Source organism: Sceloporus undulatus, chromosome 1 (assembly GCF_019175285.1).
Source record: "Sceloporus undulatus isolate JIND9_A2432 ecotype Alabama chromosome 1, SceUnd_v1.1, whole genome shotgun sequence".
NCBI lineage: Eukaryota > Metazoa > Chordata > Lepidosauria > Squamata > Phrynosomatidae > Sceloporus > Sceloporus undulatus.
The window spans coordinates 203,569,770-203,587,232 of NC_056522.1; the positions used below are offsets into that span (position 1 = coordinate 203,569,770).

General features: G+C 36.9%; 1 protein-coding gene across 1 annotated transcript in view; it reads left to right on the plus strand.

Moving 5' to 3' along the window:
- Positions 1 to 17,463, plus strand: part of TTN (titin) — a 333,475-nt gene that overhangs the window by 153,243 nt on the left and 162,769 nt on the right. Inside the window, 17 exon segments of the mRNA XM_042444851.1 lie at positions 5,836 to 5,901; positions 7,164 to 7,244; positions 8,106 to 8,156; positions 8,609 to 8,671; positions 8,990 to 9,055; positions 9,623 to 9,703; positions 10,359 to 10,442; positions 10,776 to 10,853; positions 11,241 to 11,309; positions 11,528 to 11,584; positions 11,768 to 11,851; positions 12,592 to 12,693; positions 13,840 to 14,007; positions 15,356 to 15,415; positions 16,148 to 16,231; positions 16,820 to 16,885; positions 17,188 to 17,268. Coding sequence (XP_042300785.1) covers positions 5,836 to 5,901; positions 7,164 to 7,244; positions 8,106 to 8,156; positions 8,609 to 8,671; positions 8,990 to 9,055; positions 9,623 to 9,703; positions 10,359 to 10,442; positions 10,776 to 10,853; positions 11,241 to 11,309; positions 11,528 to 11,584; positions 11,768 to 11,851; positions 12,592 to 12,693; positions 13,840 to 14,007; positions 15,356 to 15,415; positions 16,148 to 16,231; positions 16,820 to 16,885; positions 17,188 to 17,268 — 1,341 coding nt within the window.

The following is a 17,463-nucleotide window of genomic DNA, read 5'->3' on the forward strand; positions in this document are numbered from 1 at the left end:
AGTTACATAGCTTCACTTACTTTCCAATCGAATCAATGATGGTAGAGCAGATGCCTTAAACTCTGAAGTACTATATACCATTTCATAGGTGCTGTACAGACTGGCACTTTGCGCCAGCCTGCACACGTACTAGGGTTGCCTCAGGGCATCCTTTCCAGATGCCCCGCAACCCTAGTACGTTGTAATGGCGGCGCCCCTTCTACATGGGTGCCGCCATTACGATGTCACAGCCGCGCCGCCTCCAAATGGGGCGGCGTGGACGTGGTGCCAGAAGAAGCTCAGAAACAGAGCTCCTTCCTTTGTTTGTGTTGCTGGCGCAGCCTTTACACGGCTGCGCCAGCGACACAAAGGAGAAAGGGACTGAGTGGCCCCTTTCTTCCTTTCCCCGCCGCTGTCGGGGTGTTCTTGGGGCATGAAGCCCCAAGGACACCCCTTTCTAGGCCACAGGGAAGTGGCCTTTTGCCGCTTCCCCGCGGCCTGGAAAAGCGATGGATCAGGGCCTCAGGGCAGTACAAATTGATGATCAGCTGGACCGCTATTATACAACATTATTACAGTATATAACATTACTATACTATTTTATAACATTAATGTTATCTTTATCTCCCTTGATGATGTATTTTGTACAATCCAGCTATTTGTTATGGTCTTTTAATGTTTTTAATTTTTTTGTATGATAATTTGGTTTTAGATAATGTATGGTATGGGTGGTTGGTTTGCACTTTGCTGGGGATATATGTTGTTTTTTGCTATTTCTTGTTATACTTTTTCATGTTGGAAACCGCTGTGATCTGCACAGGAACAGCGGTATATAAATAAAAAAAATTATTTATTATTATTATTAGAGATACTAGAGTAAAATCCATCCATCCTCTTTGGGGAATAACAGCCACATCAGCAGAAGAGAAGTGATAGCTGAGGGCAGTGGAAAAGTTGTTAAGGAAAAGCTATGGGACACTAGCAGTACTGCAGTGGCATTTTTACAAATTCTTGTTTGTACTGCCCAAAAGAACACATTGATAAAGTACATCTGAATGTTTTTTCCTGTAAAAAACCCTATGATGAGACAATCCAAAATGAAGTAAAAGATAGTGCTGAGATTCCCAGCTCAGAAGGCATTCAATCAGTTACAAGAGGAAAGGTAAGAAGAAGTATGAATAATTCTGTATCTAATATAGCTTGGACATTGAGCTGCTGATGTGAAAGGAAGGTACAAAGCTTCATAACACATATAACAAGAACATGGAATACGAGAAGCATGAATTAGGGGAAGCCAGAAATTGAAGAAAAAAATAAATATAGAAGCATTGCAATACTTGATGTGAGTGAACTAAAGTAAATGGGAATGGAACGTTTTTGGTCAAATAAGAACATAATGTTTTATTCTGGAAATGTTAACCAAAGAACAAAAGGGGGGAACATAATGAAAGTAGACAGGATATATTGCAAAGTCTCACCAAATTGTACCAATAAGACTTGCATGGAAAACCTGTCAAGAAAATCATATCCTAATTTTTGCTCCAGCTACAAAAGCAGAAGAGGAAGAAATTGAAAGATTTTGTTCTAGTGTCCAGGTAGAAATTGATCCACGCCAAAAAAAGACATATTTATAATTGTAAGTGAATTCCAAAGTAGGAAACAGAGTAGGACCAAATATTGTTGATGGTCTTTGCTGGAATCAAGAATTTAAGAGAATGATATAATCAAATTTTGTGAAGTCAACAGTTTGTTCATTGCAAACACATTCTTCAGGCAACTAAATAGACCATCGTATATGTGGATGTCACTGTAAGGCTAAAATAGAAATCAAACAGGGTATATAATGTGAAGGAAATGGTGAAGAAATGCCATTCTCTCTGCAGAAACAAGGGAAGAGTCTGTGACACAGACCATGAACTGCTAATATCAAAAATGAAAGCTGAAGAAGTATATTAAGTCAATCATATTGCCAAAATTCAATCTAAACAATATCCCTGTAGAATTTTAAAACCATATAAAGAACAAACTTGCATTACTAGATTTGCTCAATTATGAACCAGAAAAATGGTGAGCTGAAACCAGGGACATTATTAGGATAGAATACAAAAAGTCATACTCTGTAGCTAAAAAAGGAAGAAAGGTGTCATTGGATGACGGATGATACTCTTCAAACAATTAAGGACAAACAAGAAGTAAAAATAAAGGGTGATAAAAATAGGGTGAGTTCAGTGATTTATGCGTAGTGATAAAGAGAACTACTATAATAATCAGTGCAATGGCATAGAAAAAGACAACCAAAATAGAATAGTAGACCTCTTCCACACATCCAAGAAATCAAAGAGAAATGTAAGGATATTATATGGTCATCAGAATAATGTATTATATCATCAGGGCAAAATAAAAATTTGAGGGAGGCAGTGCACTGAGAAACTACAACTGAGATGAAAGAATGTCAAATTCCTTCAAAGTAGAACCTTGTGATGAAGCACCTACAAATTTAGAAAGCAGTGAAGCCTGAACTCTCACTAGAAACCAAAATGACTAAACTGAGATTTTTTTTGTATTTTGGACATATGATTACATCATTTCGTGGAAAAGACATTAATGACTGCTAAAACTGAAGGCAGTAAAAAAAGAAGGAAGTCCACATAGCAGATGAATTGACTCAGTCAAGGAAGCCATGGCACTGAGTTTGCAAGAAATGAATAGGGCTGTTGATAACTGTTGGGTGATGGAAGTCTCTCATTCATAGAGTTGCCATAAACTAAAGCTGCTTTAACAGCAAATAACCACAATAGCAACAGCAACAACAAAATCACTTTACTGATGACTCTTTTTCACCTCATTGCCAGATTTACTGGTAATTAGGATACATTGCTGATTTGATTTGGATTCTTATAATAGCTCTCAAAAGTTTTTGTTGTAGTGAAAACTGGGGATTGGAATACATGGCTCTTGCGGTCTCATCCAACTATGATTCTATGGTGTTTGCTATGTATTTAACTTTACTGTCCTGTCTTCTTAAACACATTTTTGTCTTTTATTGAGGACAGTGGGATTGTGACATTTGAAGAGAGTATATTTACAAACAGGGAGCATAGCAAGTGAGTGATTTCTTGTGCAATTCTGTATCAGACTCAATAGCAAATAAGCAACCATGTAAAACAAGATAGTTATTTAGTCAAGGGAATCTGCTCTGACAGCATCATAAACTAGAAGACAGAAGCTGCAGTCATTTAAAGTATCAACAGAATCTTAATATCCCAAAGACATCATTTTTATACACGAATGCTTTCCTCTGACCCATCCACATAATAAATAAAGAAGCACATTCTCCATCTATTTATTTTGTCCCCTTATGATTAAATAAGGTGGCCATGTCATTTTTTCACCCTCTGGCAAGTCTCTCTCTGGTGCCTTTCAAGCTGAAGACCAGATGGAGGATCTCATAGAATCACCTTTCTTTTTCTACACAGAGACTGAACGATGAGGAAAGCTGCCTTTATTGTACCTGGTTATAATTTAGCTATTATGAAATATCTACAAAGAGTGGAAGGAACTCCTGCTCCCTTTTTAATACTGGAGATAGCTTCTGTATTTTCACTCAAGGCAGTAGCCTAGATCTCTCAGTGCCAACACTCTTTATCAGGCTAAGCTTGAGACTTTTACTCTTGCTAGGTTCAGGGTGTGAATGTTTAAAAGTAGCTTGGAGGGAGAGATAGGATGATCACTTTTGTACTGCCCAAAAATGGGGGGAGGGTGGCATAACCAAACACACACACCTGAACAAGATATAAAAATTTGTCTATGCTAATTTATACAGATCTGTACAGTGAGATATAATAGTTGTGTGCCTTTGAATCTTTTCCATCTTAAGGCAACCATAAGGCAAACCTATCACAGGGTTTTGGGGGCTGAGAATATGTGACTTACCCTAGGTCACTTGCAGTTTCCATAGTCAAGTAGGGAATTGAACCCTGATCTCCAGATTTGAAGTCCAATGCTCAAACCACTACACCACAGTGAGTCTCTGAGACATAATTACTATAATTTAATTAAAATATGTCTCACTGTAGGGGAGAAGACTGACTGGTTGTCTCAGAGAGTGACAGGCAATGTCATCATTCTGCCTCTTTATCTTTAAACTGGACTTGTTCTAGATACCCCTTCCAGTAGAGGACTGTTCTCTGTAAAATAAGACACATGTCCTTCAAAAAGCATAGATCAAGAGTGAGAATAAACCAGAAATCCAAGGTGTGTGTAAACATGGAGAACCTCTCTCTGAAAAGAACCTCTTGTTTAGTAGGGGACAACCATTCTCCAAAATTTTTATGTTGCATTATATAATGCTATGTTATTTGTTGTTATTTGCCATCAAGTCAAGGTGATCCTATGAATGAGTGACCTCCAAGAACCACAGTCATCAACAGCCCTACTCTGATCTAACTAACTCCAAACAATGTCTTCCTTGAGTAAATCAATCTACATGTAACACAGTCTTCCTCTCTTCCTACTGCCTTCCACTTTACTGAGTATTACTGTCTTCCAATGAGTCTTGCTATCTCATGATGTGTTCAAACAGGGTTATAAAGGTCTATATGGGTTAGGTCCAACCTGTCTGAGGGACTGTATCTTCCTGTATGAACCTCCCCAGACTCTAAGATCTTTGAGGGAGGCTCTTTCTTCAGACCCACCATCTTCACAGTCACATCTGGTGAGAATACAGGAGTGGACCTTCTCCTAGGTTGTTCCCACGCTTTAGAACTCCCTCCCTAGGGAAGCTAGGAGGGCTCCCTCTTTGCTGTACTCCCCTTAACAAATGAAAATGTTCCTATTCTGATAGTGGGATATTTTATTCACTTCTGCCTTTTCTTTTTTAAATTGTTCTTTTCAGTGATGCAGATTCAAGTCAGTTGACTCATACTCAAGTTGGACTCGAGTCATTTCAATTACTTGACTTGGACACGTGGCTCCACTCCTGATTATGATTGTTGGCTATTGATGAATTGATGAATTGTTATTTTAGAGAACTAATAAGAATGTCGGTTAGTTCAGTATTGGTATTTTATTGATCGTATTTTGTCTTATTGTATCATTTTACTGATGTAAAATCAGTAAAGGATCGAGGCAGGAAATATAAATATAAATAAACTTTATTGTTGTTATTATTATTATTATTATTATTATTATTATTATTATTAAATGATGCACTGACTCAACTCGTGACTTCTATAATTTTGATGACCGAAGTGCTAGCCTAACTTGATCCAGAAACATTACGGAATGTAAAATGGTTTTCTTCCTTTGAACAGCACTTCCATCTCACTACTTTTTGCCTACTGATCACATTACAAAAGGGTTACTTTACCCCCAAGCCCATTACCATGTTTCTTGTGCCTATCTGAGAATTACACCCCATGCTATAGGGGTGAGTCTTGTCTGCTGTTCTTAGGAGAAGCTTTAGACAGCCCTTCTGATATGCAACAGGGATGGGCTGTCATTGGAGCCCTGGTGGCGCAGTGGTTAAATGCCTGTACTGCAGCCATTCACTCAAAACCACAAGGTTGCGAGTTCAAGACCAGCAAAAGGGCCCAAGCTCAACTCAGGCTTGCATCCTTCCAAGGTCGCTAAAATGAGTACCCAGACTGTTGGGGGCAAATTAGCTTACTTGCTAATTAGCTTACTTGCTGTTCACCGCTATGATCTTTGGAATAGCGGTATATAAATAAAACAAATTATTGTTGTTGTTGTTATTATTATTATTATTATTATTATTATTATTATTATGCTATAGTTAAGAGGGTAGTTTTGGGGGGTCTTTAACATGCTTAGGACTAACTATTCATATCCTTAAAGCTCCTGAAGTTCCACCCCAAAAACCTGCACGGAAGCTGGTCCATGAGGAAGTTATAGAAAGAAAAGGTACAAAATGTCATAATTTCCTCTCTTTACAAATATGTACTGTATGCGTGCCATTGCTATGAAAGATTAACAGTTGTTTCTGTACATGCATGTCCAGCCATGTTTATTCTGTGCTGTGCCCAGTGGCCACACTTTTCCCCAACCATTTCTGCTCTGACGTTAGGAATGAAACAGGCCGCCCATTTGCGCCACCATCTGGGCAGCTTCAGAGCATGCTGTTTTGACACCGCATGCTCAGAAGCCAGCTTCCAGCTACCAACACATGAGCCAGCTTCTGGGAGCTTTGGCAGTGAGGCGTTTACATACTGCACACGACCAGAGAACAATAAAGCCAGCTTTCATCTGCAGCAGGGCAGGAAAAGCCAGCTTTTTGCCAGTGTAATGAGACAGATTGGAGCCATGGTGTGAAGTTGCCGTCTTCATCTTTGGAAGGAGTGGCTTCAAGACGACCCTCCAGGGTGGTCTGTTTTGCTCCTTAGTCTCACTAAAAATTAGCAGGGGCATGATGCTCATCCATGCAGGGACAGTGAATTATGCAGTAGACATCACCAGATTCCTATGCACTTAAGAAAATTACGTCCTCTTACACTTACCTTGGGCATGAAAATCATTATCAATATGCTATGCAACTCATAAACACAGGACAGTAGAACACTGAAAAAAACAAAAGGCTTATGAAGCAAAATGTTTCAGTATATAGTAAGCTATTAGAACGACTCGTGAAGTCCACCTTCCCTTTAGAGTTCCTATGTTTTCAAGTAGGGTGATGAGCAACATGTGTTTGTTAAGCCCTATGAAGACTCAGTGGACACTGAATCTAGAAAGTTAAGAATTGTGTTGATGGAATTCCTTCCTGAATTATCTTTTAAATATTTTCATTCTTCTAAAAAGTAAATGAAAATTAAATATAACATCTTGTGTGTGTTCATAACTGTATCTGTATTGTCCACTAGTCTTATTTTCTTGGTGGTTCTTTGAAAATACTGTAGCATGTATTTTGTTTCTTCTTGGAAGATTAACACTGAAAGATGTTTTCAGGCCATTTATACTTTCTTTTTATTTATTTTTTAATATTTTTATTAGGCCATTTACCCTTTCTGGCCTCAAATATTTTTCTGCATAATGATTTTTATTTCACATCCTGATACTAGTCTTTAGTACACTGTATGTAATATGTGTGTGTCCAAACCTCACAAGAGGTTTCATTATTTACAGATTTTTTTAAAATTTAAAAGTACTGAAGTGAATTCTTGCCTTTAAAGTTCCAACAGAACAAAAATGGACTATTTCAGAAGAAAAGGTATCCGTTTCATACCAGAGGGAAGAAGAATATACATATTCAGGTAGCTACTAATATCTTTCACTTCTCTTCTCAACTTGCCATCTAGTCTTGTGTGAAAATTGTGCCTATTGAATATATTTGTCTTGATTCATTGGTATTTTGTGGATACAATACTGTGCTACAGGGAACTCTCCAGGCAGAGCAGTTAACTCTTTTTTTTTACTGGCACGTAAATCAAACACTCATAAGCATTCTTCAGCATGCAAGAATGGAGGCAACTGAACTCATGCACATAAGCATAAGTACAGCTCATGACTGAGGCAGTACTGTAGTAGGGATTGGGTTGCCAATACATTTATTTGTCATTGTTTTATGTTTGTCGTTCTTGTGTGCCTTGGAGTCTTTTCTGATTTAAGATCACCTGAAAACAATCCTATTATGGGGCTTTCTTGGCAAAATTTGTTCAGAGATGAGTTTGCCTTTGCTTTCCTCTGAGGCTGAGAGAGTGTGACTTGCCCAGGATCCCCCAGTGGGTTTCCATGATTGAGTGGGGATTTGAACCCTGGTCTCCAAAGGAATAGTCCAATGTCCAAACCACCACACCCTGCTGGCTCTCATTATTTTATGTACCACTTCAGTACAGTTGGCCCTCCATATCCATGGATTATGCATCCACAGATTGAACTATCCATAGCTTGAAAATATTTTTTTCAGTTCCCCAAATCAAACATTTATTGTGCCATTTTATACAAGGGATGCCATTTTACTATGCCATTGTATACAATGGGATTAATCACTAGAGAATCCACATATTTTGGTATCCAAGGGCTACTGTCCTGGAACCCAACAGATATCAATAGCCCACTGTATAATCTAAAATGGAGCACCAGTTCAACTTAAAATATTTCAATTCTATTTATAGAACCTGAGGAGTATGAAGAGGACAGCGTTTATGTGGAATATCCAGCTGAAGGTAGGTTATTATAGTCTTATTCTGTATCAGTTTTATCCTATTAGTATATGTAAATTCATCTAAATCTTAATTGCAGTAAGCTTGATTGGTGTAGGGGTGTTTTGTACACCCTTGCTGATCCTTCCCCAAGTTTCTGAAAAACTTGTACGGTTTAGATCATCAATAAATATATGGAATACTGAAAGTTAGGATTGTACCTATTTTTCTTGTTTCTAATCTTGCCTTTTTCAGAGAACGAGATTTTATAAATAGAACATAAGCACATGTAAATTGTACACACAAAACCTCTCTGTGGAAAGTGGGCACTTGGAGACTGGGAATGAGGACAGCAGGAGGGATTCTGGCTCCTACTCTTCTACATTTTCATTAGACATCTAAATAGATTTGTGTGTTACATTCCAATGTTATGTAGAATAAATACAAATTTTCAATCACACAATTCTCTTTTAAAGAACCTGATGAATATGATGAAGAAAGGTTCCATGTGGAAGTTCCTGAAATTAAACCACCTAAAGGTAGCATTTTCCATTCAGTTTGCACTCTCTCTCTCTCTCTCTCTCTATATATATATATATATATGTGTGTATATATATATATACACACATATATATAATATGTGAGTTCACCTAAACTTCTTATTAACAGAAATCGTAGTCGCTGTAATTATTTTGAATCCTTGTTCCCCTATCCCTGGTTTTCTGAGTGTTTATGTTTAAATCTCTTAATAAATTAGCAAACACCCTATGAATTTCAACATGTAGCATTAGAGTAGTATGAGAAATACTCTTAGTAATCACTGTTATCTGATAAATCCAAACTTAATATCTTTAAAGTTCCTGAGGTCCGTAAAAGAGCAGAAGAAAAAGTTCCGGTTTCTGTTCCCAAGAAAGAAGCTAAAGGTGAGTATGTTATACAAAATAATAAGTTTACTTCAAACTTGTTTCTTTTTTTGGTAGCATATTTTTCCAGGTAATTACAGGGCCACCCCAAATGGTTTATTACTAAATTTTAAATATTAATAGCATACTTGACACCATGGGCTAATATTTAATAAATATAATTTCCTTGTTAGATACAAGGGCTTACCCCCGACACATCTGAAGGGGTTCATATTGTGGTGAGTCTTTTTGGCCACCCACTGATGCTCCAGGCAATGCCAAGCAACTGCCTGGAGTCAGCCTGCAAGGAAGTATCATGAAAGATGGCAAGTCCCATGAGACTTGGAGTGAGATTTGGGCAGGCTTAAAAGGGCTTGGCTGGTGACCACTGTTGGCCAAACCTTCACATAAGCAGGCCATGTGGCATTAAGTATTTTTTTCTTTCTGGGCCCTTCTGCACAATCTGGTGCTTCTTCTTCTCTTGGTGCAAAAGGGGGATTTTAATTGAAGTTGATTTATTGTCTGTGTTATGAATTACTTTAAGCCATTAGGACTTTGATAAACTTTTATACCTGTGTATCTTTATAGTTCCAGAAGAGCCAAAGAAACCAGTTCCAGAAAAGAAAAAACCTGCCCCTCCTCCCAAAGTAGAGGCTCCACCAGCTAAAGGTATATCAGTTGTTATAAGAAAAGCATCTTGCTTAATCTTAATTCTTTTGCATTCCCCAGATATGTATCCATCCATATGTTACTTAGGTAACTTTATTGTCTTCTGCAAACAAAGACTGCTATATCTTCTGTTGGTTAGTCCCAACTACAGTAGATCCATTCAATCAGTTGTTGACTGGTGAGTAGGTAAATCCTATTGATTCAATGGATCTACTCTAGTCATTACTAATAACAGGATTTAGGCCAAAATGTGTATGTGGGAGACACGTATGTGTAGACACATGTACTGTACACTAAACAATAGAGCAAATAATAATTGGCTACATTTTACTTTGTAACACAACTAACACTGTTTTCTATGTGTATGATATTGTGATTATTATGTCTGCATACTTTGTAAAGCATTTACTAATCAAGACACATTATTACAGAAATGCATATGTCTGTAGGATGCTTGTATGTTGCAGCCATGTTTTTGGCTGCAGCATAAAACTTTACCCTGGCTTTTTCTGTTGACACAGACAATTTATTATGATGCTTTCATCTGTTATTTATCTTGCATCTTAACTTTTCTGTGCTTTCTTTGGAATCTTTGGATTCTGAATCCCAAATAAGATTTCCAAATACTAAAACACCTTTTTTAACAATAATAAAGTGCCAGAAGTACCTAAGAAACCTGTTCCAGAAGAAAGAAAACCTGCTGCAGTTCCCAAGAAAGAGGCAGCACCACCAGCTAAAGGTACTTATCTAACAATGAGAGTTCCCAATATCTTCTGTGTGTTGTCTTACTATGTTATCATATTTATGAGTTACCATAAGTGTATATGTGTCTTTCTCTATCGAGCTACCAGAGCTAGGATGGAAATTTCTATTTTTATGTGGATGTGAGAACTGGTAACTGCTGGGAATGTTATCCAGAGCAGCTTCTAGAAGCTGGGCCGGGCCATTTCTTTGCAAACAACTGTAATCTCTTCCTCCATGTCTCTGTGTAATCACTAACAACTGGGTGTTTTTGATCATCATATACCACTCCTGATGTGATTCTGAAAATCTGGTTTTAATATCTTTCAAGTGCCTGAAGTACCAAAGCCAGTCCCTGAGAAAAAAGTACCTGCCCCCATTCCTAAAAAAGTGGAACCACCAGCCAAAGGTATGATAACATAGCTGATAAGCAGCTTTCCTTCACTGTTATTTCAAATACCATTTACTGTATCTGACCTTTCTTGTGAACAAATATGAATAACTTAACAACTCCATATCTATGTTTTTATGTTGTAATTGTTGTTTCTCTATATTGTTGTTGCTAAATTAAATCTTCACAAGTCTTTGATTAAACACAATGGTCTGAAACTTTTAATAGGTGCATTAATAATGCCACCCTTGCGTTATTTCATGTATATGTTCAGCAGTTTAGCTGTGATTAAAGTGTCCAATTCCAATGTACTTTAGTGATCTCACACATTGAGAAAAGCAGATCCCACTTCACTTTGATTAATAATATTAGAAATTAATATTGTTAAACCTGATCTTTTTAAAGTTCTGGAGAGAGCAGTTCCAGAAGAGAAAGTTCCTGTCCCAAAGAAAAAAGAGGTTCCCCCAGCCAAAGGTACAAGATTAACATCTGGATATTCGGGTGGGTGGGCTGTCTTACCATTCTTTTATCCCTCTCTTTGTCATTCTTCTCAGTTTTATGTGTGTCTAGTCACACCACACTTAATTTGTGTCTTATGCAGTACATGCTTGTGGATGTTGATGATCTTGATTGTAATTATAATGATAGTTTCTACATATTCTTATATATGCTTCTTTTAAAATTATTAAAAGTACCTGAAGAAAAAGTACCCCGACTACGGAAAAGAGAAGAGGCTCCTCCAGCAAAAGGTATGCTATCTTCCTTTGAAACAAAACATAATGAGATAAAAGCCAGATCACTCATGTGTGTGATGTCCTATATGTCTTTTTAAACATTCAAATCTCTTCACTATAATTTAAATTTTAATTTAAGTACTTTTGTTCTTACGCTTGTCTCTTTGGAAATTCTAAAAATGAATGATCTCTTTAAAGTGCCTGAAGTACCAAAGAAAGTTATCTCAGAAGAAAAAGTAGCTGTTGCCGTTCCCAAAAAAGTGGAAGCTCCTCCTACCAGAGGTATGTTCTTGTTCATTCTTTCTTTATTCCTTGGACACTGCTTCAATAATTCTATTGTCTAAAGGAGCTTCTTCTTTTCTCTTTTATGTTGATCATAATTTCTGTGTTTTGCATGGTGTCATAATACTAACAATTCAAGATATCCTTGTGTTGTCAGGGTGGGGGCAGAGTTTGTTATGTTTCTGTTTTGTGATACTATATTAGCTTTTTTAAAAACACGTTGCTTGTTAAAGAGAATACACAGTTTACTTGTCATTCTTGTGTGTTTTGATTGCATCAATTCTTAGATAAATATCTTCAAAGAACCAGTCTTAATCGTCAGTCAGTAGCGATGGAAAGAATATTTTTTTAATGGTCTAAAAATGTGTCTGACAAGAATCTTCACAGTTTGAGACGTATTTTGCACAAGAGTCACATGTGGTTGTTTTGAACAGAAAACAGTATTTTCTGTGCTGAATGCAGCTTAATGTTTTTGCATAGAAATATTGTTTTCTGCTCAGAAAATGCAGTTTCCTGCACACACACACACACACAAAATATTTTCTTTGCAAAACAATCACATGTGAATTTTGCACACGGTCCCAAATTGTACAAGTCCCAAATTATAGATAGCCTTTGAAAACTATGGTTTGTGAAGACTTTCTTGCAGTGGGAAGAAATTTAGAGAAGAATTACATCCCTGTTAGTCAGGAATGTTACCTATTTCAGTTAAAATTTCACATATTTAATGTCTTTCAAAGTGCCCGAGGTGCCAAAGAGAGCTGTTTTAGAAGAGAAAGTATTTGTTTCAGAAGAAAAAGTATCTGTTTCCATTTCTAAAAGAGCAGAAGCTCCTCCTGAAGGTATCTTGAAAGTAATTGCAGTTGTGAGAGACTTAACCATTTTGAGGATCTTTTGGTTGTCATTAAACAAATGTCTGCTTGTTTTGCTCATCACATCTTCCTGTTAACACAGATAGTTAAAATACTGTGTTTGTGTTTGTACGTATTGAAACAATTATACACGCTAGAGCATTTTGCACCCAGGAAGTATTCCCAGAGAAAGTATATTTTCTCAAGTCCTGTACCATGACCAAGATGATACAGGATAGGTTCATATGCCAGTTTAAGGCATGGGCAGTACTTGCATTCTCTCAAAACTTGTGGAAGTATTACTAGAAGACATTTTACAGTATTGGAATAAACAATGGAGAAAGGTAATTCAAACTATGGGCCCCAACAGATGGGCCAAAATAAAGCTGCTTTGGGTTACTTTGGAGGTATGCTATTTACATGATGCATGCATCCTAAGAGGCCAGAAGCCATGCCAAAGCCATGCCAAAGCCATGCTTTAGTCTTAAGGACTGGAGCACAACTTTGGCGCAGCTTCTGGCCTCTTAAGATGTGTGTGTCATTTAAACAGCATACTTCCAAAGTGACCCGAAGCAGCTTTATTTTGACCTGTCTGTTCAGGCCCTATATGTGCAAATTCTGGATGAGTTTGTGTAAATGGAGGAAATTTTTGAATCTGTAATCCAGAATGGGGTTTCTTCTAGTGGTTCTAATCCATTATTTTTGTCTCTTCTTATACAATATGCAAATAAATCAACATGATCTAAACCTACAGGGCATTTATAATATACAAAGGCCTTCTTGCATTAATGCTGCATCCGAATATCTGAAAGGAGCACTGTCTATTATAAAGACATAATAATAACACATGATCTCACACATTAGGAGAAAGTCTTAGCAGACCAGATATACCTTTATAATGCTTAATTTTGACTTAGTTACTTTGCTGTTGGTTTGTACCTGCAGTGGGAAAGTTCTGACATTCTTAAAATTCAAACTGATACCAAGCATTTGATTGTGTGTGTGTATTTTTGTGTTTAAGATCCAGTTAATGTCCTTCGTGTGCATGTCTGTAACAACTAAACTGACAAGAATGGTTACATAGCACCCCTTAATAGCAGTGTTAAGAAAATAACCTCCTCTTTAAAATATCGACAGTGACAAAATGGACTGAAGAAGTGGAGGAAGAACAGGTGGAGGAAGAAGAAGGAGAGGAGATTTCTTATGAAAGAGAGGAAGAGATTTCCTATGAAAGAGAGGAGGAAATTTCTTACGAGAGAGAGGAAATTTCTTATGAGAGGGAGGAAGAGATCTCAGAAGTGTCAGGTATGCCACAATTCAAAGGACAACTAATGTCAATGCTGGTGGAACAGACATAATGTTGATGCCGTTTTGAAATTAAATACTTTTTATGGTGCTCATAATGATTGGTCCCATTTAGAAATGTGTAGATTAATCTGAATACAAGGTTAATGAGTAAATTTTAGACTAAGAGCATTGTCTTTCTATTTTTAAGCTTCTAAATCACGTTAACACTGGTTTAGTAAAGGGCTGAATAGCACTGTTTCAACAAAATCAACACAGGACTGGGGCTGCTGACCCCTTGATATTTGTGTATATAATGTATCCGCAGAGAAGACTTTATGTGAACAACTGTACACAGGAAACTGTTTACGTTATCTGGATGTCTTCCAAACCAAGGAACTGTGTTCAGATATATAGCTGTAAGTTCCTCCTAGAGAGATCTCACTGTACATACAGATATCAGAAGACAGGGCATGCCAGTATGGTCCTTCTCCTCATCCACATATTGATTCAAAATTCCACCACTTATTTTGAGCAGGGCTTAAGCCTTTCCTGCTGTAACTCCATTGCTGTTAATCTCTTCCTTTTACTATTCTGTAGTTCAAATGAGAGGGTCACTATAAGTTAGAAATGACTTGAAGGCACACAATAATAACACTCATATATTAGCCACATACCTTTAAATAAAGCAGAAGTACATGGAATGTAACTTATTTTGAAAACATTGCCTCAAAAGCAATAAAGCCACATGGCATGATCTAATAGGGCATGTAATGGGGGGCTTTCAAAATTAGCGCTTTATAAATAAAGGTTAATAATAATAATAATAATAATAATAATAATTTCTTTAAATAAATGTATGAGATAAAACTCATGACATAATCTTTTCAAGGGGGATTTAGACCATCTTTGCTGAAATTACTACTTTCTTCGGAGGGAAGTAATTCCATTCCAATAGATATCATGTTCTATTATATAGGGAAAAGAAAGAAAAAAAAGTACATAAATAAATAAACAAGTCATTTATATGAACCAAGCATATACAGGCTGTTGTCAGGGGCCTAGTTCAGAAGTTTTGGCAGGCATATGTCTTTTCTATAGCCAATAGAGAATAGTCTCCTGCATTTAGTGGGCATAGTGCCAGTTCTTAGTAGAGAATGCATCTGCCAACATAAATAGAAAACAATGGCAGACCCAAGGAAGGAGTGTGATTCTCTTACTGAAAATTCATAGCATTTAGTGGTGGTGATGGTGGTGACGTGTGTGTGTGTGTGTGTGAGAGAGAGAGAGAGAGAGAGAGAGAACTTTATCAATGTTCTTATGCCAACATTCAGGCAGGACAATCTTAATCCTACCTTTACTTTGACAGAGGAGGCCTACTACGCTGAGGAGATAGTACATGTTACTGTTCCCGAGGAAGTGCCACTAGGTAATGATATTCCAGTAACTCTCACCATAAAAGTATAAATTCTTCAGTATAGAAGTTTGATAACTGTTTGCCTCATATACTTTTTTGTTGTAGTAGTTGGAATATTGCATGCTTCTTTCTTTCTTTCTTTTTCTTTCTTTCCAACTAATATCTAAGTCTCTTTTGTTTGGCTACATTTTAAAGATATACTATCGTATTTTGAACTGAGTCCAATTAATGTTGAAATATCTTTACCAACCATGGCCTGGATCCACTGTTTTTTTCATGCCAGCAGAAGCTTTGCCTCTCCTCAGAATGTCATTGCCAGCGGAAAACAGAGGGGATTAGATATCCTTCCTTACTGATTTACTGTTCTATCAGGAATCCCCAATGTCATCACCCAGATGGTTCTGGAAGGTTCATCAATCCTCCAAAACACAAATTATTCGGAGAACATCAAGGATTGCAATGGGAGGGGGGCACAAAAGATTATCTCTTTCCCTGTTCTATCAGTGGAAACGCTCCTCTGAATGAGAAGCTGTCTGTGGAATAGCAATCCTGGATCCAACCCAAGGGCTCATCTTGATTTTTTTTTTAAACCACCGCCTGTGTCTTTTTATTCAGCAGTACAGATTAATGTAGGGCTTATTGCATCTGTGTATCTTTATTTTTAAATATGTTTCTTCATTGGGCATTTGTGACATTGGGTCACACAAAAACAAAAATATTGATCCTAAAATATTCTCTCTAAAGTCCCAGAGGTTCGGAAGAGACCTGAACCAGAAAAGAAAGTACCAGTTCCTGTTCCCAAGAAAGTGGAAGCTCCTCCAGCTAGAGGTATACATATAAACAGCTTCTTGATGAATTTTAAATGTGAATTGTACATTTAAGATTGAACATCTTATTTGTCTTTTTAAACCGGTGTGTGTTTTAACTGATGTCTTTTAACTGATGTTGGTCTGTTGATTGTTGTTGTTCCCCACCTCGGTCCATGGGGAGAGGCGAGTAAGAAATTATATTATTATTATTATTATTATTATTATTATTATTATTAATTTGTTGTTGTTGTTGTTGTTGTTCCATCATCTTATCTTGGGGGGAGTGGGTGATATAGACGACTTTAATCTCTTTTGCATTAAGCATCTAACAACCTCCTTGGGTGTTTCTTTAATGAAATATGTGTGTGTCTGCTTCTCAATATGTTCTTTCCTAATGGTATTAAAGTCATTATTATAAAATTATATAATATTTTAGGTTCCCCTAAAATTTAACCTAATACTTGAATAGACATTAAACTCTTTTTGAATTACATGTGCCTTTCTCTAAGCAATTTAGTTGTTTGTTTGTTTAATGACTGTGTGTGTATGTAGGTCTTAATGGTATTAAAATAATACCAAAATGATACAATTATATAATATTTTAAAGTGCCCAAGAAACCTCCTGCTGAAGAACGGATACTACCTAAAGTAAAAGAACCCCCACCAACTAAAGGTAAATTAAACAAAACAAGTCTTCTCTGTAATGTATTTTGTCTACATATTGATATCTATTCTCTGTGGGTCAGTTTCACTTGGGATATATTTGTGTTCCATGAACAGTAATATCTTGTGGGATTGTCACCATGTTTTGGGTCTTCTTTCACTTTTCTGTCAATGTTGTCAATTCTTCAGACTTTTGCTGTTCCCTATGTATTTTACATATAATAAAAAAATCCATCAGTATTTCTTTAAAAGAACGAAATCTGTTTCTACCCATTGGAACTGCAAACCATGTCTCTACTTTTTTCTTAAAAGTAACTGAAGTCCACAAGAAAAAAGTAATCACTGAAGAAAAAGTATCTGTCACTAAAAAGGAGGAGGCTCCACCAAAAAGAGGTACATCTAGTTATTAAATCTCTGGAAGAAATATTCTGAGAATTAAATAACTGTACAGAAAGTTCAATAAACCATCCCTTTCCCTGACATGGTGAACCACTTTTGACCTTGGGAGCACTTATAAAAAGCAGTTTCTGGAATTGTGTTGGGGTGGGGTAGACAAATAAATTGGTCTAATTATGTTAAATACTCTTT